Source organism: Corvus cornix, chromosome 14 (genome assembly GCF_000738735.6).
Source record: "Corvus cornix cornix isolate S_Up_H32 chromosome 14, ASM73873v5, whole genome shotgun sequence".
NCBI classification, from domain to species: Eukaryota; Metazoa; Chordata; class Aves; order Passeriformes; family Corvidae; genus Corvus; species Corvus cornix.
Window position 1 is genome coordinate 8,481,975 of NC_046344.1, and position 27,484 is coordinate 8,509,458.

The following is a 27,484-nucleotide window of genomic DNA, read 5'->3' on the forward strand; positions in this document are numbered from 1 at the left end:
CTGGACAGGGCTTGGAGCAACCTGGGATAGAGGAGGTGTCCGTGCCCATGGCAGGAGGTGGCACTGGATGGGCTTTAGCATTCCTTCCAGCCCAAACCATTCTGGGCTTCTCTGATTCTATGACCAGCGTCCCAGTGCAGCCATGCCCAGGGCTCATCTCGGTGTCCAGTCTGTGACACCAAGGTGTGACCTGTGAACCAGCACGTGCCTCTGCCAGCACCACTCCCCAAAACTGAGAATCAATAACCCTTCCTCAAAAAATGCACAGGAAAAACCCCTGTGATGCAGGGTGGATGAGTGGGTGCTGCTGACCCCAATGCCTGTGTCCCCATCCTCGCACTCCTCAGAGAGCTGTGTCCCCTCCCAGCTCACCAAGCACTGCCACTCTCCAGATGGAAATGCTGGGAAGCAGGAGCTGGTGCTGTGCGCCCAGAGAGCCTGGGCAGAGCTGCACCGCCTCCAGCCTGAGCTGGGAACCAGGCACAGGGCCCGTGGGGAAGCAGGGAATGAACCAGGGTGATCCACAGCCAGGAGCCAGCGGGAAGCTGGGGAGGGAGCGCGGCGGGGCAGCAATCAGCGTGCCCTGCCTGGGGAGCAGCACAGACGGTGATTTCAGGTTGAGGAGCTACTTAATTTTCGCATTCTTAATTTCTCAGTACTTTCATAATTTTCTGTTTGCCTTTTTGGAGTAAATAACTAGTATTTCCATGTGAGTGCATACAGATGAGGGCTGGGGAAGTACACGCCGTCGTATAAATCATTCGCTTTCCTGTCTCACCCGTGGCCCTTACAGGACCGTCAATTCCAGAGGTAAGTGTATTCTAGGGCTTGTTGGAAAGGTTGCGTGAGTCATGGGCTCATCCAACCGGGTGAGGGATGTTTCAGGGAGATGAGGAGACAGCGGAGAGGGAGAAGGCAGGGGGGTTAACTGCTGGGAATGGTTCAGGAGTGGCTTGCATTTACAAGGGGCGTTCAGGCTGAACCAGCTCTTGGGCAGGGGATAAACACCGGTGTAGCCGGGGCAGGGACAGCTCCGTATCAGCGTGGGCAGGTGCTGTGCCCTCTCTGGGGTCCGCTGTGTGGGTGCGTGGCCCCCAGCCCCTTGCCCCACCGGTACTGGTGCAGCAGCTCAGGGTCCGGGCGGACTAAGGTGGGGGGAATCAGGGAATCGAGCGGCCCCGTGCCGGGAGGCTGGTGCGGGTGGGTGACTGTCCCTGGGGCGGTACTGGCACTTCGAGGGGACTTCCACCCGGTCCAGGTCCCAAGACAGTCCCGGTCCGGTCCCAGAATCCCGGGGTGTGGTCCCTGGGGCAGTCACGGTCACGGTGTCGGTCCCCGCTCAGTCCCGGCACCCAGTGGTGGGGTCCCCCCGCCCAGTCCAGGTATTCTTGTAGGGTCCCTCTCCCGATCTGCCGGGTCAGTCCCCGATCCCAGCGTCCTGGGGTGGGGTTCCCGGGGCAGTCACGGTCACGGTCTCCGCCCAGTCCCGGCACCCCGGGGTGGGTTTCCCGTCCTGGTCCCCGTCCCCCCGGTGCCGGTGCCGGTCCGCTGTCCCCGCCGCCGGCCGGTCGGAGCGGGCGGGGGGCGGTGTCCCGGCGGCGCAGCCCCCCGTGGGTCCCGCCCCCCGCTGCCCCCGCCTCCGCCGCCCCCCGCCGCTGCCTTGGCCGGGCGGCGCGGGGGAGGCGCCGGGAGAGGCGGCGGGAGCGCACGGCGGAGCCGCTCCGCCGGGCTGGGCTGCTGCGCTCCGCGGGCTGCGCTCGGGCCATGCCTGCCGGGCTCCCCGGGGCCGGGCCGCCCCGCTCCGCGCCGCCGCGGGGGCTCGGCTCTCCGCCGGCCGCGGGGGCATGAGGCGGCGGGCGGCGGGCGGCGGCGCCGGCCCTTCCCCTGCGAGCCGCCGCCGGAGGATGAAGCAGCATGAGGATGTGTGACAGAGGCGTCCAGATGCTCGTCACCACGGTGGGAGCCTTCGCAGCCTTCAGCCTGATGACCATCGCCGTGGGCACTGACTACTGGCTCTACTCGCGCGGCGTGTGCAGGACTAAGTCCATGAGCGACAACGACACGAGCCGCAAGAACGAGGAGGTGATGACCCACTCGGGGCTCTGGAGGACGTGCTGCCTGGAAGGTACCGACCCCCGCGGCCCCAAAACTTCGGGGGAAGGGTTGCATCGCGGGACCCCCCACCCCAGATCCGGGCCCCTGGCGAGCGGCGCATCCCCCCACCATCCGAGCGTCCCCCGGCCCGGCGGCCCCGCCGCTCCCCGCTGCCGCCTTCCGCACCCCTCCTCGGGCACTCGCGGTGGCACCGAGGTGAAACCTCACGGGGGCTGCTCCACGCGGGGCGTGGGGGCCGGGGGAGCGGGTCTGCGGGGTCCCCCCGTGCTGGGGACCAGCGCTGGCGGCGGCAGACGCGCTGTGTCCTCCCGGGGAGCTCCGGGCTGAGGGGCCACAGGTCCCTCTCCTGATCAGGAACGTGTGAGTGAGAGGCCCGCGGCTGCTGCCCCTCTCCAAGGCTCCGGCGGCACCGCGTCCCTGTCACCAGGGGGAAACCCACCGCACCCGGCGTTTTCATCACCGAGCCCCAGCACCAGCGCCAGCCCTTTCCCTCTGAGCAGCACAGCGGGGCAAGGTGGGCTGCTGCTGCCCCACCGCAGCTCGTCCCTCCGTCCCCACGGCTGGGCGGTCCCACAGCGGGGCTGCCCCACCACGGCTGCCCCACGGCCGACCTCTTGCCTGCCCGGCCTCGCCGCTTCGCCCCATTGCTTCCCTCCCGCAGCAGTGCCTGTCTGGCGAGGCCCCAGCAGCTGCCGCCCTCCTGCAGCACAGGCCACAATTTGGGGCAGTTTTGCCCCAGAGCTGCTGGGTGAGGTGTCTCGGAGCACCCACAGGCTGTGGTTAAAGATGAGCTTTAACAGAGCCAGGTGCTGGTACCTGCGCAGCAAAAAATGGCCGATGGCATTACCCTGGGCCCTAACTTTTACAATTAGTGGCAGCAGTGGGTGTCCTGTGTGCTCAGGTGAACCTGCCCCACTGTCCTGTGGGGCCCTGGGGGTGTCTGACTGCCCCAGTCCAGGAGCGACCCCTCCAATGGTGGGGGCAGGCGAGCCACGGCGCTGAGCTGCTCCTCCACGTTGGAAAGTTCTCGGTGAGTCACGGCCACAGATGCAGAAATACCCTGTCTGTTCCTGGTGCTTGGTCCTAAACCCAGTGAAGTCAGTCAGAGCTTTCTTATTGATTCAAGGAGGGTTTGGATCATGCTCTAATTCCATAATAAATAATTTGAGATAGTCTGTCTCCCCTCTTGGGCTGAGGGAGCCAAGGAGGCAGGAGCCAGGGATGTGAAAGATGGGATCACTGGAGGCATGAGTAATTTCCAAAATTCTTCGGTTTGCTACCTGTATTTTTTTTTTTTTCCAGCCAATGTTTTATGTTTCCCTCACTGTGATCGATCACTGCTTTGGAAGGAGCCAGAGAGGCCCCACTGCCCTGGGCACAGCTCCCTCGGGAAAGGGCTTGGCAGTGCCATGGCAGAGCTCAGAGCTGGATCACAGCCCACCACCCTGAGCCTGGGCACGGGGCTAGGAGCAGCAGGGCATGGGCTCACCGTGGGCTCAGCACTGCCTGTTCCACATCCCACCCCGAGCTGGTGTTCTGAGTGCTGCTGGAGTGGGAGTGGGAGTGGGAGTGGGAGCCGTGCGGGGCTGCGCGGCCGTACCTGCAGCACCATCGAGGCCTCATGCGGGGCACGGCCTCCGCCATCCCCTGCGTGTGGGTGCGGGTGGCAGTGGGGCTGCGGGGGCTGCAGCACCCCGTCAGGGATAGGGAGGGTCCCAGCCTGTGCTCGGGGGAAGCATATGGGGCTGCGATGGTGCTGGGGGGACGTGCTGGGGCTGCTTACCACCCTCCTGGATTCTGCAGGAGAAAGGCGCCTCGCAGGCTGTTAACCCGTGCGATGCTGGGAAGGGAAAACTTCCCCCAGCGGAGCTGCGCAGGGCTCACACGTCGGTGCGGGGGAAGGACAGTGCTGGGGCGGGGGCTGGGGACCCCCCCGGCCGGGGGAGCGCTGGGGGCCGAACCCTGTACCTGTTACAGGCAGCAGGTCCTGGGTGATTCCTGCTGCAGGGCCTTGCTGCCTCCTGATTTCTGTGCGCTCACTGTATCGGGCTTGAAACAGGGACAGAGGCTTCATCCCCGGTGCCGGGACCGAGCACGGTGTGCCGCAGGGGCCGGTTCTCCTGCGGTGCACAAGACGCTTTTAGCACCGAGCAGAGCTCCCTGCCCGCTGGGAACCGCCTCAGCCCTGAACTTCCCGCCGCCAGCGGGGGCTGAACGCGGGTATCGAGGGAGGAATTGCGCGTGGAGCCCCCGTGGCTCCGGCGGCCGGGCGCGCGTGGCTCAGCACGAAGCTGCCCGACGTGAGCGCCGGCTCCGAGCATCCCTGGCGGTCCCGGCGCAGCGCCTGCGTGGGAGCCACGCACCACGTGAGCGTCACAAGCCCATCGGCGAGAGCGGATAAATCCTGAATGGAGCCGCCGCAGACCCATGGAGAGACGCCCACACTGGGAAACACAAATTAGCAGTTGACTCAATATCTGGAGCCCAGGCAGGTGTTTCCAGACTGAGGGATAGTCTGCTTGGAATCGCAGCGTTTGGATCCTGATTTTTGCTTTTACAGTATGTGAACGCTTGGCAGGTGTCCCCTCGTGTGTCCAGCTGAGGTGTGAGCTGCACTGGTCGGTGCATGTCCCCCGTGGCTGTTTCAGTGTCACTTGCTTTCCTCCATGCCTGCTGTGTTGGTACAGAAGGGAGGGAAGCACACGGCACTTTGGGGAGAGAGCTGAAGTTGAGAAATAGCTGCTTAGGCTGGTGGTGTTTTTAAGAAACTAACAGAACTTTGGTTTTCATCAAACTTAATTAAATTCAGCATCATTAAATGCAGCATCATTAAATGCAGGGAGGCTCTGTGTCCTCCCTGCTGCGTGGTGTAGATTGGGACTAGCTCCATGGCATCATGCGGATCTGAAACAGGCAGAAGGAGCAGGAGGATTTGGCCAAGGCTGCTCAAAATACCATATTTTAAGGCGATGTAGTACTTTTCCTTTCCTCCTTCATTCCTCTCATCAGAATAAAGTGCTCTGTCATTTCTGGAGGAGGCCAAGCATTGCTCTGCCTGCCTCCCTCACAGAGGATGTTCGGCATCCTGCATTCCTCTGGGGTGGGACGTGGGGTGTTTTGCAGGGGACACAGATATCTTCTGTCCCAGAGCTTTCCTTTGGCTGAGCTGTCCCCCTTGGGCCCGTTCTGGCCCCTCCAGTGTCCCCCACAGCAGCTCCAGCACAGCCTTTTCCAGCCAGCAGTTCCTCCCTGCTGAACCTGGAGACCTCTCAGGGCTGGTCTTTTGGGATGATCCTGTCTGGATTTAAACATAATATTTCAGGTACCATCAGCTGACCCCATAGCGCCCAGGACGCTGCCCAGTACTTTCTACACCTGACCTGCAGCTCCTGCATGGCTCAGTGGTGGATGGATGGTCACTCCTGGAGGCTGCACTTGAGGGTGATCAGCTGTGTCCCTGGGCTGGTGGTTCCATTGGAGAGCTCATGAGCTCCTCAAACTCCCTTTGAACATAATCAATAATCTTTGGTACCTGGGTCTCCCGTAGCCACGCAGGCTCTTTGTTCTGCCTGCTGTGAGTCTGGTTGTACACTGAGGTCACTGAGCCCCTCACAGGGAGTCCCCAGGGTGGCAGGGCCCCCAGCCCATCTGGTGGGACTGAGCAGTATCTCCTGCCCCCAAACTGGAACTTGCTCTCCTGGTTCCTCGCTCTTAATCCTTGGAGTTGGCTGTACAGAGATGGCCATCACTGAATGAGCCCAAGGTACCGAGCTGCCCAAATTTGCCTGACCCACCTTCCTCATTCATCAATACTCCCATCAGTCTTTTCTCTGCCATTGCCCTGTTTTACTCCCAATTATTTCATGTTTTATTCAATACTCTCAAATAAAGATGTTGTCATAGCTCAGCACTGTCCTAGTAACAGCAGATCCTGTGCAGGAACATCCCTTGGATGACAGGGACTGTCTCTGTGAGCTCCCAGTCCCCTTAATAAAGCGCTGTTGATTCTGCATAATACAGGTCTTTAACTTTTTCAGGAGAGCTAAATCAAATACCCTGTGGAACTCTTAAATGTATTATGTTAGTGACTTCCTTTATCAACTGAATTTGTAACTATATCAAGAAAAAATTATGAATTTTGGTAAGTCTATGTTCCACGAGGCTGTTTGACATTTGCCTCCTCCCCCGTTCCCACCTCTGCTAACCCACAGGCGGTGCTGGGGACACAGCTCCTGCCATTGCCCATCACATCACTCCTGGCATTAAACCAGCTTCTTCTGTCTTCTAGAAATTCAACAGAATGCCAAGGTTTATTAAAATCCATTTTAGATCTTCAGAAGCCTTCTCAGCTTATTCTCTGAATGCTCCTGGGAGGAAGTTCTCTAGTCCTCCTGATTCCATGTTTACACTTTGCAGTTGCTGTATAGCATCCCCCCAGCTCCTGCCAGAGTACAGGAGCCTATTTGTCTCCAAGTACAGAACAGAAGTATCTGATGAATAAATAAGCATGTGTCACTTCTGCTCCGTGACTGACAGTTACACCGTCATGATCCAGTGCTGGTTTACACCTTCAGGAAAGCTCCTTCCAACACAATGAAAGAATTCCTCCTTGTTTTGCCTTGACCTTTCAGTTGCGGGTTTATTTTAACTGATCCCATCAGCTTCTCCCATCAGCCACGTGTGTGGCCTGCTACTTTCCACATCAAAGTCCCTGATTTTTAATTTTTTAATTCCATTTTCCATTGCCCTTTCCAGTAGGCCTGGCAGGGGTGTGAGGTGCAGGAAAGCACCTGCCCTTGATCCTGAACTTCCGTTTTCCCCTGTTGGTTTTGTCCATGGCTGGTTTTGGCTCCGCTGAGCTGAGCTGGGTTGCAGAGAAGTCATTAAACTGGGCTGGAAGCGGCTGCCCTGGCCAGGCACCAGCTCTTCCCCCGCCTCCAGCTCCTCTCAGCCCTCTGAGTGAGGCCAAGCAGAGAATTTCCCCAAGGTGACAGCAAGATTGTTTCTGTTAGAAAGTTATTATCTTTAATTTTTAAAAGCGCCAAGCAAATGTCCCTGAGATTGCAATCACCCATGATGGAGCACTTTTTCTCGCTACTCATTATAGGCAGGTATTTAAGGAGCTGCTCATCCTGTTCCTCTGTCTGGTCAGTGTCTGTGATAGATTCTCATCACCACCCCAACGTGCCACTTCTCAGCAGCGCCCGGTCCAGCTCAGTGCCAGTGCTGGTGATGGTGTGGTAGGGCTGCCAGGTTGCCCTCCACAGCCACTCTGACCACACTGACCACCCTGCCCAGAGGCCCAGCACCCCTGGCATGGCTCCCCACAATGCCACCGGCCATGGCTCTGCCTGAGGGTGCCCGTGAGGAGTGCCCAGGGATGGCGGCTGTGGGGCAGGGGTGCACAGGTGGGGACTGTCGGTGTGGGCTGGAGGGGATGCAGGGGGAGGTGGGGCTGGTGCAGCAAGGCAGGTTTGGGGAGGTGGTGGAAAGAGGTTGTTCGCTCTTTGTTATCTGAGGGCTGGGAGGCATCGAGTTTTCGTGTGTGATGGAAATGGAGGATGTGGTGTGGTGGAGGCACCTAAGGTGAGGTGATGGATGAAGGTGGAGAGGGACACTTGCCTGTTTGAGACTACGTGATGGCTGCACTTTGACACCCAGAGAGTCTTCCCATCAGAACAGCCTGGAGCAGGGACAGCCCAGCCCCTGGCACTGCCGTCACACAGCGCTGAACACCTGCCCTGGACACGGGGCTCTGCAAGGGGTCACATACAACACCCAGGCACAAGCTTGGATTTAGGGAATCCCTGAGCCTCGCCTTGGTGGAGGATGTATTGCATAAACATGAATTACTGTCCTCTAATGGAGATGGAAATGAGGCTGGCTGGACCCTCAGGCTGCTCCAGACCCATGTTCTTGTGGCACATGGCCAAAAGCCACGAGTCATAAGAATCCTTCTGGACACAGAGGGTCTCGTGCCACTGCCAGCTGGCACCGTGGCTCCGAGCAGCCGTGCCTCCAGCTCCACGGCTGTTTGAAGAGTGTCCGGGGAGGAGCTGCACCTCAGCTCACTGCCACCAGCTCTGCTTTGAGCAGAGGGTGCAAAATTCACCCTCCTGGGATGCTGCAGTGTTTCCTGGGCAAAAATCCTGACTTGTGGGGTGGGTTAAAGAGTCGGTTCCCTCACTGCCTGCGAGCAGCACGTGATGAGTAAAATGTATGCTGTGAACAGCTCAGAAACAGGCATTTTACTGCTGCATAGGCGTGGTGCAGAGCCTGTCATCTCCGGAGCTGTTCCCGTGTAATAGAGGTGGAAGGCTGAATTTGAATGAGGCTCAAGTGGTTTTTTTCCCGTGCAAGGTCACTGGCTCCATGCCGGCTGTAAATAATTAGGGATGGCTAACGAAGGCTGCGAGCCCCAGTGCTGGTGGCTGCGGGTAGCTGTGGTTTGGGGAGGATGCCCCATCTGGTTGGATGCCAGATCCTCCCGTTCCCAGCGAGGTGGGGACTGGCCAGGAGGTGCCAGGATGACGTTTGCTGGAGCAGCCAGGGAGCGATGCCCAGCTCCACTGCCAAGAGCTGCGTGGCCTTTGGTGAATCCCTTCTCTCAGCGTGAGTCTTGCCCTTCATAACGTGAAGCCAGGTGAGTTCAGCGGTGCTCACCTCACACGGCTCTGGGAAAGTCCCCCAGCACCCTCCCCGCTGGCCCACAGGGTGATGCCCTCCCATCCTCACTGGCACAGCCCTGCTGGGCACGCTGTGCTCTGCACAGGGGACAGACCAGGTGTGGAGACCTGTCATGCTCTGCTGTTCGGGATGAGGTGAGGCAGCCGAGCGTTAATCTTGCTCAGGGCTTCTCGCATCTCCGTGGTTCCTGTTCACATGGGTTTCACCATGGATTTTTAATGAACGCAGCGTGCACTTCATAAATAGACATTAACCTCCTTTTTCGGGAAAATCAAAAATGCTCTTAAAATTATATAAATGCACTAATCCGAAAGTGTGGAGGGGTTGTTCAGTTGCTGCCCGAGGGGTCCCACTTGGCAGGGCGGTTCTTCCCTGCCTCACCTGCTGACAAGTGCCGCTGGCTGATTCACGGCGCTGGCAGGAGGCAGCTGCCGGGGATCCACTGTCATTCAACGCAGCAGTGCTGGCGGGTGCCGGGGCTGGGTCAGTCCAAGGCATTCGAGGGGAAAGGCGCCCACCCGTGTCCTGAGTCCCCGCAAAGTGCCCGCCGGGAGATGGGGAGGACGTGGGGAGGGGTCCTGCCCGCTGCCCGCTGCTCCACTCCCTTTCCAGAGGGGCTGAAGCTGGGCTGCAACACCTACAACCCACTTCAGTCTTTCAAGTCACCCTCGGAAGGAGATCCCCTGAAGCTAGTGGATGCATTTTGGGTTAGTGCTCGGTGGGGAGAGGAGGGAGGTGTTCACGTCCCTCCTGAGGGGTCCCAGGTGGGTTTGCTTTGGCTGGTGGGCTCGGCTCCAGAGGTTTTGGGTAGCTTTACTCGGGGTGAGGAGTGGGGAGCCGCTTGCTCTGCGCAGTGCCACGCGGGCTGTGAGGAGCCGCGGCTCTCTCGGGGAGTGCAGCAGCTCCAGATAAGGGCTCTGATTAAGAAGACACCTGCAGTGATAAAGAATGACAGTGCCGGGGTGACAACGGGTGTCTCTCCCTCGGCGTGTGTGTGCTGCCAGCTCTGCGGCGGAAGGAAGGTTCCGCAGGCTGTGCCGGGGAGGAGCAGGGGCTGCATCCCGCACCGGGACCTGTTACACAACCCTTGGGAAACACCGCCCCTGGCCCGGCTCTGGGTCAGCCCGGGGCTCCGGGGATGGCTGCGGAATGTTCTGATCCCACACTGCTGTGATTTCCCAGCCTTCTACCTGCAACAGGTATTGAAGTGTCTTCAGAATGAAAAGTCCAGGCCAGGGTATGCTGCATGCTTTGAACTGTCCTGTGCCTTTTGGTCCCTTCCAACCCAAACCATTCGGGGGTTCTAAGATTCTATGATCACTTGCCCAGAGGAGAAGTGGAGGGTCTTCTTGCAATAGGCTTTTGGTCCTTTTTGAGCTGTGTCAGGACTGCTGGGCTTCACTCATCCCCTGAACACTGCAGGAATCCCTCACTCACTGGTGAGTAGCTGTGCTTGATCAGGGATTTTCACAGTCATGGCAGGGAGAAGCAGGAGGAAGGATTGTGGCTGCTGAGCAGGTGATAGGGGGTGATGATTTTCTCAGATATTGCCTGTTTCTTATCTTCTGACACCACAATGTAAAGACAAATCTCGTGCTGTTGGGCAGCAGAGGGAGGCTGAGCTGCTCCTGTGTCAGGTCCTTGGGAATGGTGGTGTTTAATAATACAGTCCTGTGGAAATGCCAGGATGCAGGGAGGCCATTGGGCAGGTTGGGGAGCAGGTCAGCCCCTTGTACCATCCTGTCGCTCTCCCTAGGGCTCTGTGTGTTTGCTGTTTGCCAAGTGGTGTGTATTGAAGGAGGAGAATTGGGGTGCACAGGAGTGCCGGGATGGGTACAGGGAGCGAGGGGGGACATGTGACCCCCCCAGCCTTTCTGGGGGTCGCTGGACACCCACGAGGGTGTTGGTATTGGTGATACACCCTGCGGGACTTGGGCAGTAGTGAGCAGTGACGAAAGGTGGTGTTTGAGGGTGACATTTGTGTTCATGCCTCTTGAACGGTCACAGTTACAATTTCACTGGTAATTTGCTAATTGTCCTCTAATTATACCTTTAATATCAGTTCGTGCCTGGAATCACGAGGGGAGGGGAGAGCACCCCTAGAGAGATTACCAACAAGCAATGGCCCTTTTGAGATGTGCCTGATTTAACTTATTAAAATCAGTCTTGGCTTGTGCTGCTGGCACTGTCATCAAGCGGCTCGTGTCCTGCAGAACTTCCCTGGTCCCAGAGACGGCACCTCCATCCCCCTGGAGAGGCTGGGTTCCATCCTAACATGAAATAGGAACCCTTCAGGCCAGGCCGGTGCTGCTCAGCTGGGTGTTGAACACCAACATCTTGCAGCTCTCTATGTGATACCTCAGCATCCCCGATCGCATCACACAACGTCATCACGGGAGCACTGCAAGGGGCTGCACCGGGTGCCTCCTGCCCGAGCCGGCCCGGGGCTGCTGCCTGGATGGGAAAGGTCACTGTCACTTGGCGAGGCAGACTGTGACCTCCCCGCAGCTGCCCCTGCCCCGGCCCGACTGTGTGTCCCTGCCAGCTGAGACAGTCATTCCTGCCGGGATGCTGGCATCCTTGCCAAATCCTCCATTTGCCTGAGCAGCCTCGCTCAGCCCCGCAGCCTTATCACGGCACAGCAGCTGTGCCACCCGGCCCCCACCGGGCTGGCAGCGGGGACCCCTCCAGATGGGCACGGGCTGATCACCCTGCCCGCCCCGGCTGCTCCGGGGATTGGGAGCCTCTCGCAGCCCCGAGGCTTCTTCTCCCCGTTCTGGGAGAATCTCTTGTCGCTCCTCAGCACACTCCAGCCAAAGATAAAATTGTTCTCTGTACATCAGTCTTTGGCCTTCTCTCCAGTGTGAGAAGCTGGAGAAGGATCAGAGTGATCGCGCCTTGCATAGGAAGCAGGAAAGCTGCAGCGGGGTGTGAGACCTCTCAGCTGGGGAGGAGCAGGAGCCGGGGCTTCTGCTTCTGTCTCCCATCAGCGGAAGCGTGGCCCTGCGAGGGCAGCGAGGCTGGGGGAGGTGGTGTGCATGTTGTAAATAATTGCATATAATAACATTAAATACACTCTGTACATCGCCCCCAACCTGCCCCAATTGCCACTGCTACCGCCCCCCGCCCTCAGCCTGCAGCAGCTCCCGGGAGCTCAGCCCGTCCCCGCAGGGCCGGTGCCGCCGGCTGAGCTCCGGTGCATCCCCACAGCCGGGGCCGTGCGGCTGCGCTGCCAGTCCCGGCTCAGCACGGCTGAGGTGCGAGACAGACGCGCCGCCGCCTCCGCCGCTGAGCCCCGTCTGCCGGCGCCGCGCTCGGCGGGGCCCCGAGGGACACCGCGGTGTGGGGCTGCGGGGACGGAACGGCCCCTGCGCCCACTGCAGCGTGCAGGGCCACGGCCGTGGTGGCATCGGGTCCATGGGAGCTGCTGCCCGTCGTGCAGCCAGCACCGGTGTGGTGTGCGTGACACCGTCTGTGCCGCTCATACAGGGTCTCGGTGACGGCTCTGTGCTGGTCAGGGCACACAAGCTCAGTCACTCTTTAGAAATAACTTGCAATGTCAGTTTGAACAGATCTCCCGTTCGGGATGAAGAGAAGTCTTCCATAAAATAGGAGAAGCGGAACGCCCCATCAGCCCCCAGGAGTTGTTCCTCGGGCGGGGGCTCAGCCCCGCTGGCGGCGCAGGCCGGGCTGTGACAGCAGCGTCACCTCCCGCGCAGAGCCTGTTCCAGGGCTGTGAAATCCCCGGATCTGCGAGGCTCCAGCTGAGTGCCCAAAGCGAGCAGATGCTTGTGATCTGCGTCTCTCCAGTGCTCCACCACCCGTCCGTAAATTGGGGATAACAGAGTCGCAGAACGGTGGAATGGTTTGGGTTGGAAGGGACCTTCGAGACCATCCAGTTCCACCCCCTGCCATGGGCAGGGACACCTTCCACTACGCCAGCTTGCTCCAAGCCCCATCCAGCCTGGTCTTGGACACTGCCAGGGATGGGGCAGCCACAGCTTCTGTGGGCAACATGTCCCAGGGCCTCCCCACTCTCACAAGGAAGAATTTCTTCCATATATCTAATCTAAGCCTCCTCTCTGTCAGTGGGAAACCATTCTCCCTTGTCCTGTCATTCCATGCCCTTGTCCACAGTCCCTCTCCAGCTCTCCTCAGGGCTGCTCACCATCCATTCTCCTTCCAGCTCATAGCTCAAACTGCCGGTGCATCATCCAGAGAGCAGCTAGGTGCCCTCAGTGATAAGCAGGTGGAGCTGCTGGGCTGCATGCAGCTGGGACAGAGCCATTAAAAGGCTGCTGCAGGCACAGCCCTCCCTGCATGGATGTGTGGTGTGGGCTGAGGGCAACGCCACAGACCCTGGGGATGAGCCAGAGCTGAAAATAGGGGAGTAAAACCACAGGGGCAGCCCCAGGTAAGTGCCATGGGGCTGGGGGAACTCCTGCTGTACTCAAGATGGATAGCAGAGCAGCACCTGGCTGCAGCAGCAGCAGGATGGGCTCTCTCTGCGATTTAATGCAAAAGAGGAAGATGGAAAACATTGGGTGAATGGTGAATCTCTCTGCTTCACCATCTCAGGGGCTTTCACGTGTTTCTCCTCTTGCCACCAGAGCTCTCATTGGCTCCTGGAAGGGCAGAGCCATGGGGAACTGGTGTTGTTTGGTATTTGGAATGGCAGGGCCAGATGGACCTGGGGTTGTTTCAAAGCCCAGATTTTTTCTAGCAAAATATTTTGTGCTTTCAGCCAGGTTTGGGAAGCTGGGGAAGGTGAGGCTGTTTAATGGCCAAGGTGATGGTGTAAGTGGCTCAGGGAGACCATGAAGCAGTTTGCCCAGCTCTGACCCGGGTGGAGCAGCTTTGTAGCCAGGAGCAGGGTCCTGCTCCCAGGGCCGGAGGGTGCAGTGTGGGGGGGGACATCACAGCCTTAGACAGATGAGTCCCGCGGGCTGTCTGAGGCACGGAGTGTTTCAGGGGCCTCGAGCAGCTGGCTGCCATGTGTTGGGGGCTTTTGGTGCTGTAAAATCCCGAAGTGATGTGTGATGGACGAGATGCACCATGCCCTGTCCCTGCCCGGGCAGGGAGCCTGCTGCCAGTGCAGTCCTGTCAAGGGGCTCCGAAACGCACAGGGCAGGGCGAGTGCTGTGCTGTGGGAATGGCTCTGGGTTTCTGGGCAGCTCAAAAGGGCAGCTTTCATTTCTTGGAGGGGGAAGATGAGGCTGGTGTCACTCACTCGTTCACCAGCAAAGTTCTCTCCTGATGCTCCGTCTGCAGGAGAGTCCCTTCTTGTTCTCCAAAAAAAAGCTAAGAGTGAAACTATGGTGCTACTCCTGAATATCGCTTTCCCCATCTGGGGCGTTGGAGCTGCTCCCCGGGGCTGCTTCCCTCCCGCAGATGGTGAGGAGGCGGCGCTGCCTCCCGGCAGGCAGGAGCTAAATCCGTCCGTGCTGGATGCGCTCGGAACCTGCGGGGCCGGGCCGGACCCGCACCCCGGCCAGGGGGAGCCTGGCACCAGTGGGGAGGGGAGCAGGGAGCTGTGGCTCCAGGGTGCCAGCACCTCTCTCCCACACCAGCAAACCAGCAGCACAATGCCCACTGTATTCCCTGGAATAAATAGGCTGTGATGCATCGAGGCCCTTTTAGCACATCAGCTGAAAACTTCAAATATTTATACCAGGAGGATGCGACACAAGTATAGATATATTTTTTTAAAAGGCAGGTGCTGGAATGGCAGTCATGTATTTGAACTTCAAATGCTTACCTTCAAATCCATGCTATAAAAGAGGAAGAACATAATAAATTTAATATCACTTTTTCAGGGAAAACAACCTGCCGAGCCTCCTCCCAGGCTAAATGGGCTTTAAAGATTGACTGTGCAGCTGTAATAACTATTGATGAACTGTAAACATGAAAAGATCTCCCTGCTCCCGGCCTGTCAGGAGCATTAGGGTGGAAATGCTCTGTGCTCCGCTCTGGCATGACTCACCGAGGACTCGGCAAATGTGTTTATTTGTAAAGATCCTTATTTCAGAAATAGTGACCTTTTTAATGCCTCGTGCAGCGAGCTCGGAAATTCGAAATTGCCTTTTGGCGACTGGCTCGTCTTGCTGAAGCTCTGACAGTGCTTTTCATGGCCATTTACATATTTTTAGCCTGGATATTCTGCACTGTGGGGCTCCATTGGAGAATGATTTGCTTTTCGCAGCCTTGGAACTGCAGTGCTGGGCTGAGGTCAGGCTGTGCAGAGGGCACAGAGGGGCTCACTGCCCACCGGGCTCCTCCAGCACCTCCCGAGCCTCTGCCCCTGAGCCCTCTTTTTATGGGACAAATTTAGTTACACCCTCCTTCAAACACGGACCAGAATGTTGATCATAAATTTAAGCAGCTGCTTCACCTTGAAATAGGGAATATTAAGGTTGGGGAGGCCATGGCACAGGGTGCCCAGAGAAGCTGTGGCTGCCCCTGGATCCCTGGAAGTGTCCAAGGCCAGGGTGGATGGGGCTCGTAGCAAGCTGGGATAGTGGAAGGTGTCCCTGCCCATGGCAGGGGTGGGGCTGGATGGTCTTGAAGGCCACTTCCAACCCAGGCCATTCTGGGATTCTGTGATGATTCCATGAGTAAGACTGTTTTTCCAGGCTGCTGTACCTCACCACACCAGGATCTCCCTTTTGGCCCTCAGGCTGACCATTACCTGCCAGTGTCTGTGCTGGTCACTGTCCCTGCCCCAGTCTGCTGCTGGCTGCACCAAAGCAAGTGTGACCGGTGACCTTGTCACTCTGTGTCCATGGCTGGTCCCCTTGCTCTGAGTCCCTGCTTGTGCCATCAGGTCCCAGCCCAAGCCCCTGGGGCAGCGTAGGGGATGCAGCAGCCCTGCTCCAGGCAGGGTGGGCAGAGCAGCCTCTCAGCCTCTCCACCCTCGCCCTTCCCAAAGCAGCATTCCATACAGCTGGTGATTGCTCAGCCGGCTCCTTCCGCTCTCCCTGGGCTCCGGGATGAGAATGTGCTGGATGCGAAATGCCGTGGTTGTGATCAGTTATTTAACATTTCTGGGGCCTGTGACTAACGCTGCTGCGTTGTTTGGTGACGGGGGGTGGCACTGCTCCTTTCTGCTGCTGCTGCTCATCCCAATGCACTGGGGAAGGACGTTTTGATGCTTTTCTGCTGTTTGTTTGAGCCTTTATCAGTGCTCTACAATTCCAAGTTGCTGATTTATATTCAGAGTTATGAATATCTCCTTTCTTCTCTTTGTTGGGCCTGTTTTTATTTTTATAGCTGTTTACTTATTAGCCAGGCAGTTTCTAAACCAATGCAAACTCCCGTCATGGTGATGAGTTTTCAGGCAAAACACTTAAATCATTCTCTGTACACAGTTGTGCTTTTATGCTTAAATCCGTTCTCCTAAGTGATTTGGCTTGTAATTGTTTTCTGCTCTGTGAATTGACCTCTCAAAGCTCCAGGATTCTGTGCTGGTGCCTTGGACTCGCCTCTGTGTGCCCATAAGAAGCATAATCAAGCCGTGATTGCTTGGACTTGAGCAGCAACTAGTTTTTAATTCTGTGATCCATTCCCTTTCAGCTGTCAACACGGAATCGAAAATAGCACTCCCCTGTGCTGGATGCCACGCTTCACAGCTATGAAATTGTCATTTATAGGTTTTTAGAAATTCAGAGGACATTTTAATATTGGTGAAGTGAAACCTCCAGCTCCCCATCATAATGCAGCTTGTCTCCTCCTTAGTATAAATAGGTGCTTAAGCAGCCTGGGGATGATCCGGCCTCTGCCAAGCTCAGGGTGGGAGCAGACACCGGAGCACCCACACTCACAGATTCTCTTTGTCTGAATTACTGGCAGCTTGTTTAACCAGAGGATCCCAGGTTTTACACTCTTGACTCTTGGTTTACCCTCTGGTCCCAATTGGGCAGATTTTGTCCCCACTGTTCTGGACATGAAACATGTGGCTCCAACTCACTCCTACAAATGAGTGTGTCTGGATCCTTCCGTTAATTATCCAGCTGGCAGCTGGGATCATGGAATCATGGAATGGTTTGGGTTGGAAGAGACCCTAAAGATCAGGCACTCGTACCACAGTTGGGCCAGGAGCTTCTGTCAGCTCTAGCCAGTTCTTGGAGTGGTGGAAAGGGGAGGAGGATGGGGATGAGCCCAAGCCCCCTTTGCCAAACGAGCACAGAGCTCCCAGCCTGCAGGACAGACCCGCCTTCTCCACATCCTGTTAGTAAAAGCTGTGGGATCCAGGAATCTGAGCTGAGCTGGCTGCCCCAATTACCATCAGCCAAAGAGGAGGCTGGAAGGCAAACCCTTCCCAGAAGCTCATCAGTTAACCCAAGTAAATCTAAAATGTTCATTAAACAAGGGGAGCAGGATCCTGCTCCAGCTACACAGAGGGAGGTCCTGGCACCTCGGGCACTGGGATGCTTGGCTGGGCCCAGGCCTCCCACTCTGCCCCATCTCCTACCATCAGTGTCTCCAAGCAAGCAAACAAACCAAAGATCATTATTTTTTTATAATTGCCAGAATTGTATTAATTTAAACAGATAAACTCAGTCAGTGAAGCTCATTAATTTCTAGCACATGGCTTATTTACACCGATTCCGGCTGCTCCAGCACTCATTGCGCTCTCATAGGAATGTCAATTACCTTTTAAAGTAAAAATCAATGTTTATTCACTGTTAAAGATAAAACATGAAATGATTTCCTAAGACATGCTGATGAGTGCTCTCCTCCCCAGCATCATCCGAGGGCTCCCGGCATCGGCAGCTGCTGCCCATTGCCATGTGCCATGGAGGGGACAGCAGTCTGCCAGCTGCCATGAGGGGACAGCAGAGAAGGGGCCACCCAGACCCCTGCACTCACCTCAGCCCCTGCACCTTCCTACCCCATCCCAGCATCTTCCCAGGAGTGTGGTGTTTTCCTGCCATGAGCTCCAGCAGTGTGGAAGGACAGAGGGAGGAAGGTTGGAAGGATGCAGGGAGGAAGGAAGCTCAGGGGAGCGTGGGGGGAGCCCCTGGAAGCAGCTCCAGAGTGTTACCTGATTACTTTTCTAATGAGAAAAAATGAGAAAACCCTCAGAGCAAAGGGCTGGAAATTACCCATCAGCTGCAAACTTTTTTTTCCTTCTCTATTATTCAGAATTGTTTTGCTTTTCTGAGCTGCCTTGTGTAGGTTGCACCAACCCCACAGATTCCAGAATGGGAGATGATGAGTCACTGTCAAAATGTAGATTCTTTTTTTCCCTTTTTTTTTTCCCTTTTAACACTGCTGAGGGAGTGAAGTCCCTGTGCCACGCGCCAATCACTGGCACCTCGCGGGCTGGCGCTGGCAGGAGCTCCCAGCCCACCCGTGGTGTGAGTGCCAAGCTGTGCCCACCGTGTCCCCCGTGGGGATGCCCATCACGGGCATCTCCTGCTCCCCACACCCTGCCGAGCCGTGGGGGTGCACAGGGGCTCGGTTCCCCCCCTGCCATGTGTGTTCAGGTGTGTGCTTGCACTGGCCTCTGCTCGACCAGCACAGCAGAGCCACCTCTGCCACCTCCTTGGTCCTGCATTCCTTTCATCTGACTTGGGTTTTTTCCACTGGTGGGTTTTTTTTTTTTGTATATAAAAACAGGAAAAAATGTCCTTCAGAACAGGCGTATCTGTGTAGGTGCCTCTGCTCAGCCACAAGCCACCACCGCAGAGAGGGGGAGAGGGTGTGAAATGGAGATGGAGCCAGATTACACTGGTACCGCCGGGGGAAGCTGGTGTGGGGCTGCTGGGGCGACGGGGATGTGCTGCGGGAGAACTCAGTCCTGGGGAGGAGGAGGATTCCTCCCACTGCCAGGTGTTGAGGAGCCCAGCACCCATCCCAACACCAGAGCAGGGCTGGGGGCTCTCAGATTTTGCCTTCATTCAGCCGCTCTCCAGTGGACTTGGGGCCAACAGATGCGTGTGACAGTAACGGCCTGAGGAGTCACACAGATGGTGGGATGGCGATGACAGGTCACCTGGCTCCCCAAGGCTTCCCTGCCCTGGTGGAGAACACCCCTTGTCCTCAGCTCCAGCAGCAATTCCAGTGGGGTTGCTCCAAACTGTGGATCTAGAGCCTGTAGCCATCCCACCAGCCTTCTCTGATGCTCCTCTAAGCTGCTGTGTGTCTTTGAACCCAGGCTGTGTTGAAAATTTGATGATGCAGGTGGCAAACAGGGTTCTGGGGGGTGGCTGGGACCCCTGCAGCCTTCCGCAGGGGCACGGGAGCTGTTTGGTGCCACCTGCTGAGCCCTGTGCGGTGGCCACTGGGTCCTGGCCATGGCTAACACAGACCCAAAACTCCGCAGCTCCGCAATCTCACACCAGGGACCTTGTGCAAAGAGCCTCAGGATCCCTTGCAGAGCCTGGAGCTAGGAAAGGGAAGGAATATGGATGAATTTCTTTCCATCTCTCCAAGCATCTGGGAGGTGGGTGGGAGGTAAAAAAAGATGAGCCCTGAAGTTTTAATCCCTCAGAGATATTTAGGTATCTTGCTCTTGTTACTCAGGGAGTGCAGAGCCTGAGCATCTCTGGGATTGTGCCGCAGGCTCCTTCCTACCCCAGCACTTCCCAGCTCAGCTCCGACCTCTGGTTCTCCAAAATATTAATTTTCAGAGAACTTAGACCATAATGACCTATACTTCCTTTGGATGGATTCAGTGTAACACAGTGTCTTTAGGAAGGCCGTTACTGGAAGCCACAACTTGGGAGATAACTCACTTGGATTTATCGGGAGGAGCAGAGAGCTGAGGACTGGAATGTGACCTTGACTCCTGGCTGAGCCAGTAGGAGGGGAGAAAGGAATTTTGTTCTCATTTAAGAGCGGTCTCAGCTCATCCTCCTCAGCCTGAGTCTTCCTTTGCACACACCAGTAACACCCAGAATGGTCCCTGGAAAACTGTTCCACCAGATGAAAAGTAATGAGATTTTAACACCAGAACTGGAGCTCTTTAGTCTTCTGGCTCGTCGGGCTGGGATCGATATTCTTGGTTGTATTTCCACCACTGTAACCGTTATTTCCCTCACAACCCCCTCCCCGTCCCCCTAGCCCTCCCTGGGGAAAAGGGCTCTGAGAGGAAAACAACCTGAGATCAAATCAATTAATTGCCTCTGCATGTGCCGATAAATGCGGCGCGGGAGCTCCGCGCGTACAGCGGAGCACGAGTGAGCAGAGCAGGGAAAGCACAAGCCCTGCCCTCCGCCCGGGGCTGGGGGGGCTCCGGGGGCACTCACAGCATCCAGCGGGCGGCTGGGGAGGCTCGGAGCTGGCGGGGATGAGAGGGATCGAAGGATCACGCGGAGCGCGGGATGCAAACAGCCCTGCGGGCGGGGAGGGGAGGGGACGGGAGGGATGCCCGTACAAACCTGCGGCTGCAGAGTGTGAAGTACGACTTCGTCGCTTCCAAATTAAATCCGGTGTCACCCAAAGGCAGGGCTCGCTGCAGGAGCCTGGGGCCGCCGGGCAGAGACACCCTGCAGGCACCACACGGCCCACGGTCCCATTGCTGATATACCCAAAAAGCCCGGGAAGGTTTCCCAGCTGGAGGGGGATTCCCTGGATTAAGGTGAGACCATTACATGGAGACTCTGACCTGCAGTTGGGTGAGGCTGGGGCAGAAGGTGGATGGACGTGCTCCCCTCCTGGCCAGGGGCGTGCGGCAGCTGCGGAGGGTGAGCAGAGAGGTGGCACCTGCCTGATGGCACCAACTGGTGGCAGAGCTGGGGCTGCTCACGCTGACCCCTCCTGCTGAAGGAGGGGACAGGCAGGACTGGTTCCTCCCTACTGACCGGTGCTGGGGTGGGCGAGGGGGCTCAGGGCCGGCTGAGCAGGGTGCCCAGCCCAGCCTCTGGCGCTGCGCAGAGCTTGCTGCGGCTGTGCTGGGCTCCGGCAGGGAAGTGCGGCAATAAGCCAAGTTGGCTAATTGGGATTCATACTAATAGGGAGAGGAAATTACTGAGATCCACCACCCAGACAGCCGAGAGGGGAGTGGGTACCGGCGGCAGCACCGCCTGTGCTGGCGCTTGCCCGGCCGCAGATGAATCAAACCCGGGGCTGTGACTCAGGTTCCCAGCACGGAGCCACGGCACAGGCATGGCCAGGGCTGGGAAAGGGTTCAGGAGCAGGTTGGGGTGTGCTGGAACCAGCAGCCTGGCATGCTCCCGGCTGGGAGAGGAGCCCGACTGCTGGCAGCACCAGCAGCGGTGGCTGGGAGGGGGCAGCAGCCGCCCGTCCGGCCTGTCCATAGAGCACGAGCCATGCTGGTGGCGTGGGCTGTGCCCAGCTCTGGAGGCACAGCTGGGTGCTGGGAAGGCACACCCAGGTAAGGCATTGGCAGGGACTGCAAGTGCCCAGAGCAAGTGGCTGAGCCGGTGCCAGAGCAAGTCCCCCTGAGATACCATCCCAGTGTCCTTTACCCAGGCCCAGCTGTAAAGCTGGGAGAGGAACACATGGAGTTGCATCTGCTGTCACCAGGGGACAGGGACCTGGTGGCTGAGGATGTGACACGTGGCCTAGCTGCTTTGGGGACTGTGTCCCCAGCCAGGACCCCGAGCAGCTGCCTCATCCAGCTGGAGCCATTTCCAGCTGCAGTTCCCAGGGGCAGGATTCCCTCCCTGCGGAGCATCTTGGAGGTCAGAGGGGGCTTTTTGGGATTGCAGCCTTATTGTGGTGTGTGTTTGGAGGCTGAAGTTGTGTGCCAGGTGGCTCAGCATTGCCATGACGACGAGCATCAGTTGGTGAACAGAGGGAGTAAAGGAGACAAAATGAATGTCAGAGTGTGAATAGATGCTGTGGAGCTGGGGCTGTCCCCCTTCCGCCCCCTCCCCTGGGCAGCCGGGCGTGTTGCTCTGCCCATGCCTGCTCAGCCCAGGGCTCCATTGGTGCAGCCCCGCTCTGGCAGTGCCTGATGGCTGCAGAGCAAAGGGACATGTGGGGGGCAGCTCTGGGGTGTGTGGGGCAGAGTCTGCTGGCTCTGGGTACTGGGAGAAGGTGGGTGAAAGCCCAAAGCTGAGAGGAGGAGGAAGAGGAGGAGGCTGGGGGCTGTGCTGTGGAGCTCGTGTCCTCACTGTGCCCAGTGCAACCCCTTTTCCCACAGTTCCCAAAGCAACGGGAGCAGGCAATTCTCCCTCGGATGCTGTGTCTCCCTCTGGATGACAGCTTGCCTCCTCCGGAGCCTCATCTTCAGGCTTTAATTGATGCCTGTCATGCTGCTCAGCTCCCCCAAGCACAGCCTGGGAGCATGCCACCATGCAGGACACCCTGAGGGTTGGTTTGTCCTGTCTGGGGCCCTGGTCCCTGGCGACAGGTCCTTCTGGGTCCCATGGCAGAGGGGACAGAGCCAGCATGACCTGACCACATGCTCTAGAGCGAGGATGGTGAGGGGGCTGCCCTTCCTCTAGGGAGATACTGCAGTTCCTCCCACCTCTCCCTGCCCCTTGCTGCTCCAGAGCAGTCCCACACTGTGTCTCAGTGTCCCCATTTAGAACATGAAGGCCCCTGGGCTGCTGCACATCCTGGCCAGCACAGGGTTCTGAGCATTTCCTGGCTTGTTTCTCCCCAGGAACCTTCCGAGGAGTGTGCAAGAAAATCGACCACTTCCCTGAGGATGCAGACTACGAGCAAGACACAGCCGAGTATCTCCTCCGTGAGTCTGCTCCCCCATGGCACACATCCCCTGGGTCCCCTCACACACTGCAGGGCACCCCCTTCCTCTCCTCCAGCTTCACCCAGCAGAAGGCTGAGGGGTTACGGCCCCCCAGGCTCCTTGTGCAGCAGCAAGGACCCTCTGGGTCATGCAAGCATGGCCGTGCCATGTCACAGTGCCACATGTTAATGGCACGTTGGCCTGGCACTCGCTGTCCCCACAGCTGGTCCCAGCAGCTGCTGCACAGCCTGAGTCTGTTGGTGTTCCCCCATGGAGGACTGGGACCCTGCAGGTCCATGGTGCAGCACCACAGGGACACGTGTTCATGCCCTGTCCGTGCTGGTGTCCCTGTTCCCCGAGTCTCCAGCCAGGCTGGATTTGCCTGGAGAGCACAACGAGCATCTGCCATGTGCTCTGCTGGTGGCAGCCAAGCACAGGGAGACAGAGGGAAACTGAACGGGCAGCTTTCCTGGGAAAAGTGGGGCCTCCTGTCTCAGGGGCCAGCAGAGCTTTGGGGCAGGGCCACAGGCTTTCCACAGAACCCCAGAATGGTTTGGGTTGGAAGGGACCTTAAAGCCCAACCAGTGCCACCCCTTGCCATGGGCAGGGACACCTTCCACTATCCCAGCTTGCTCCAAGCCCCATCCAACCTGGCCTTGGACACTTCCAGGGATGGGGCAGCCACAGCTTCTGTGGGCACCCTGTGCCAGGCCCTCCCCACCCTCACAGGGAATAATTCCTTCTGTATATCTCACCTAAATTTCCCCTCTTCCAGGGGAAAGCATGGGCAGCCCCAAGGCTGGGTGAGGGTGACCCTGCAGACAAGGGGCACTGTCCCCTCAGTGCTGGGCACACACGTGTGAGCATGTGCCAGGCACCAGTGACAGAGGCTGGACACAAATGACACCCCCGACATGCAGAGCCACACATGTGCCAGACTGTGGGCCCTGCGTGCTGAGGGCTCATCCCAACCCCTGCGTTTCCAAACAACAACAGACGGCAGCAGGGGGGCAGTGGCAGCCCTGGATGCTCTCTGAGCTCCTGGGGCAGGAAGGAATCCCGGGAGAAGGGCCCTGTGCCCGTTGCCTGGTGCTCAACCCCAACCCCCCCGGCTGACCCAGCTGCTGCTCATCCAGTTGTTGCTCTGGACTCTCAAATTTCCACATCTCTGCTCACAGCAGAGAGGAGAACGAGTTTAATGAAATGGCTTTGCAGTTTTAGTAGATTAGTGTTGAAGTTCTCCCACCCCCTCTCACATTAAAAGTAAAAAGACTATTTTAAAGCCCCCTGAGTGGAATTTTAATGGAGCTTTCCTGTATTTCTCTGCTTTAATAACAGCCCTAATCGAGGCATGAGAGTCCAAACCAAGGCACAGTGTATTTTTGGTGCAGCAGGTAGTGATCTGCTGCATTCATTACTCTCTACTGTCATTTTGGAAGCTGATCCGTGTAGGAAAGTCCCTTCTTTGTGTAGTGCCCAGTCAGTGACTGCTGTCAGTGTTGCCAGAGCTGATCCTGAGGGATGGAGCCCAGCACCGGGGTCACAGCATTGTCCCAGCTGGGTTCTGGGACCTTGGCATTCTGTTAATTTTGAACATGTTCCTCCCCTACATCGGAAAATTACTTTTTGTTGAAATTGAGGTATGTTAATTTGTAAATTTTTACTTCCAAAGCAGCTGTGATAGTTTGGGCCCTATGGGAGAGGTTCCTGACCATGTGGTTGGCAGTTCCTCACCAGCCTGGTGAGATCTGTGGGATTTCTGCCACTCCAGACTCCAGAGGCACTCCAGCCAAAACCTGAGGGTGGTGTGTTTGGTAATGGGAAGGTAAATTGATGGTGCTGGCTGTGTGACTAGGCTGGAAGACATAATTCCTTGATCTAACCTAGGAGAGGGGGGGAAAAAAATAGAAATTTGGGGTTTATGCTGTTTTTATGGCTGGAATCACAGGATCTGCAGGGCTGGCTCAGGGACAGCAGAGATACTGGGAAGGAATTCCTCTCTGTGAGGGTGGGGAGGCCCTGGCACAGGTTTCCCACAGAAGCTGTAGCTGCCCATCCCTGGAAGTGTCCAAGGCCAGGTTGGAAGGGGCTTGGAGCAAGCTGGGATAGTGGAAGGTGACCCTGCCCATGGCAGGAGGTGGCACTGGTTGGACTTTAAGGTCCTTTCCAACCCAAACCATTCCAGGATTCCATGAAAAGCAGAGGATTCATGGTGGGGTCTGGTGCTGGGTGTCCCCATCCATCCTTGCAGCTCAAGGGGTGCCCTTGCACAAATCCTTCCCAGGTGCTGGTGTTGGTGCAGGGGGTGCTGGGGGCTGATCCTGCCCCTCTCCCTGTCCCACAGGTGCGGTGAGAGCGTCCAGCATCTTCCCCATCCTCAGCGTGGGGCTGCTGTTCTTCGGGGGCCTGTGTGTGGCCGCCAGCGAGTTCTACAAGAGCAAACACAACGTCATCCTCAGCGCTGGCATCTTCTTCGTCTCTGCAGGTAGGAGCTTCCCAGGTGGCTCCTCCAGCCTGGGGGGACACAGGGGAGCAGGAGGTGTGGTGTGGATCCTCCCAGGCTGTCAGCACAGAGAGATTCTGAGGTTTGAGAGCTGTTCCATCCCTGTGGGAAAATCCCCATTGCAGGGAAAAACCATCAGGGGTCTCTGGCCATGGTCACTGTGCCAAGGGCTTCAAGTGTACCCCCTGCTCTGCCTCGAGCAGAGCCTGTGTGGGAGTTGCAGCCCAGGAGGGGCTCCTGGAGTGCAGCCATCCCACCGGGACAGGGATTGGGGGCTTTGCCCTCCATCCTGGACAGTCAGTGGGCACTGTGCCTGCAGCAGCAGGAGCAGGCAGAGGGGCTGCCACAGCCCCACGTGGAAATTGCTCTCTGGAGAGGCCGTTCCTGCTGGATTACTCATTTCTCTCTGCTGTTCCCCAATGCTTCCCCTGATTATCGCGTGACAATGTCTTTGTCTCAAGGAACTGCTCTATTTTGTGTTTTTCTTCTCCCCACAAAAAGACAAATGACTCTCCCTCCTTGGCTGGCAGGAGCTGCTGATGCAGATGAGAAAACAGCAGAGAGAACATAATCGATTCAATAAGTAAATCTGGGAATGCACCAGCTTCTCCCCAGCCTGCGGCACAGCCCCGCTGGCTGCCCCTGTCCCAAACAAAGCCTCAGGACTCCACCAGAAATGGAAAGAGACGGAGCCATCCCAGCTTCCCTGTGCTCCCAGGGCCATGGCGATCTGGGGTTCATGCTGGGGGGATCCCCCTGTGCCCCTCGGGTTGGCTCTGCTGCTGCATGGCACCAGCCGGGCTCATGTGTTCACTGCTCGGCAAAGCAAAGCACAACCAGTTCCTGAAATGTCCCTTTTCTAGACAAAATAGTGGTTGTTCCTCCTTTCCTTCTGATATCCGGGAATATGCAGGAATACTGGGTGTAAGGGAATATACGGGTATCCTGGGACATCAGCAGAGGTCTGCAAGGGAATTTGGCCCAAGTGTGCTGGCAGAAGGGTTGGTGCCCTGTGGGGACATGTGCCCCCATCCACTCCTGCCGCTCAGGTGACCACCTGTTCTGCTTGTCCCCCGCTTCAGGTCTCAGCAACATCATCGGGATCATAGTCTACATCTCGGCCAACGCAGGGGACCCGGGGCAGAGCGACTCCAAGAAGAGCTACTCCTATGGCTGGTCCTTCTACTTCGGAGCACTGTCCTTCATCATCGCCGAGATGGTGGGGGTGATCGCCGTGCACATGTACATTGAGAAGCACCGCCAGATCCGCGCCAGGTCCCACTCGGAGCTGCTGAAGAAGTCGGCCTTCACCCGCCTCCCCCCCTACAGGTACCGCTTCCGCCGGCGGTCCAGCTCCCGCTCCACCGAGCCCCGCTCCCGGGACATGTCGCCCATCAGCAAAGGGTTCAGCACCATCCCCTCCACCGACATCTCCATGTTCACCCTCTCCAGGGATCCCTCCAAGGTTACCATGGGGACGCTGCTCAACTCGGAGCGGGACCACGGTTTTTTACAGGTCCATAACTCCATCCCCAAAGAGTTCAAGGAGTCTTTGCACAACAACCCGGCCAACAGACGAACCACGCCGGTCTGAGGCGGGCTGGGCCGTGGGCAGGCTGCATGGCATCACCCTCGTGACGGTGTAACCTGTGAAACCCCGTTTTTAAGGACAAACCCAGAGGCTCCCCGTGCCCCCACCCGTGGGGCTGGTTTTTCACTCCTGAAATGCCACTGGCCGGACCAGGCCACTGCGCCCGCGGTGGGAGCGGGACCCCCGGCGGGGAGGGGATGGGGCCACGCTGGGACCCTGGCCCTGGTGCCCTGCGGACTGAGCAGGCTCCAACCCCCTGGGACAGCGGCTTCCCAAGGTCTCCATCATTCGTGTGATCATAACCGCAGTGTTCCCGTAGCTGTGTGTCCATGGAAATGCTGGCGATAGCCCTATCTGTGAGAACCCTTAACCCGGTAGTTACATTTAAGTGGAATCGCCTGGAAGTCCGGAGCTGGAAGCACTGAGTTAGTGCCGGAGCAATGCTTGTGTTCCGAACCCCTTTCCCTGTCGTGCTGGATGGAGTGCTCGGGCTGGGTTCCTCTATGGCGTTTCGTGCATGCATTAAATAGCTTGGAATTTAATTTTGTCATGTCGGGTTGGAAGAAACATCCTTTTGCAATTTTCTGTGGTCTCGAAAGGGCTTATTTCCCTCCTCCCTTCCTTCCCTCTTCCCTTCCTTCCTTCCTTCCTTCCATTCAGGCCGTGAAAGGACTCAGGAGCAGAATTACTCCAGTGACTGGTAGCAAGTATCCAGCGTTTAATTCACCTCTAATGTTGCAAGAAAATGAATTACTTCCCTACAGTTGATACACACGCAGTCAGAGATGACTGGGCACAGCCGAGGGGGCAACGCGCAACCGTGGTGCTGCGGGAGCGGCTGCAGCCGCATGCGGATGGGATGTGATTCCCTAATGGCTGGGAGATCCATGAGAAAAACAATAAAATTGTCCAGTTTGGCAAGTTC

The 27,484-nt window shown here is 57.5% G+C and overlaps 1 protein-coding gene and 1 long non-coding RNA gene across 3 annotated transcripts; both read left to right on the forward strand.

Moving 5' to 3' along the window:
* The first annotated feature begins 459 nt into the window (after positions 1 to 459).
* On the forward strand, positions 460 to 27,484 carry CACNG3 (calcium voltage-gated channel auxiliary subunit gamma 3). Of its 2 annotated transcripts, XM_039560498.1 has the most exons (6): positions 460 to 616; positions 724 to 810; positions 1,932 to 2,125; positions 22,382 to 22,465; positions 24,810 to 24,950; positions 26,051 to 27,484. In XM_039560498.1, exons 3-6 carry the CDS (start codon positions 1,942 to 1,944, stop codon positions 26,560 to 26,562), a joined length of 921 nt encoding a protein of 306 aa, XP_039416432.1. In that variant the 5' UTR covers positions 460 to 616; positions 724 to 810; positions 1,932 to 1,941; the 3' UTR covers positions 26,563 to 27,484. The 2 variants fall into 2 exon arrangements, with proteins under 2 accessions (XP_039416432.1, XP_039416431.1); XM_039560497.1 differs by lacking the exons at positions 460 to 616; positions 724 to 810 and having other exon boundaries at positions 1,693 to 2,125.
* LOC120410803 lies at positions 2,135 to 6,635 on the forward strand. The gene is made up of 2 exons (XR_005603140.1): positions 2,135 to 3,145; positions 3,418 to 6,635. It is a non-coding gene; the product is annotated as an uncharacterized LOC120410803 (long non-coding RNA).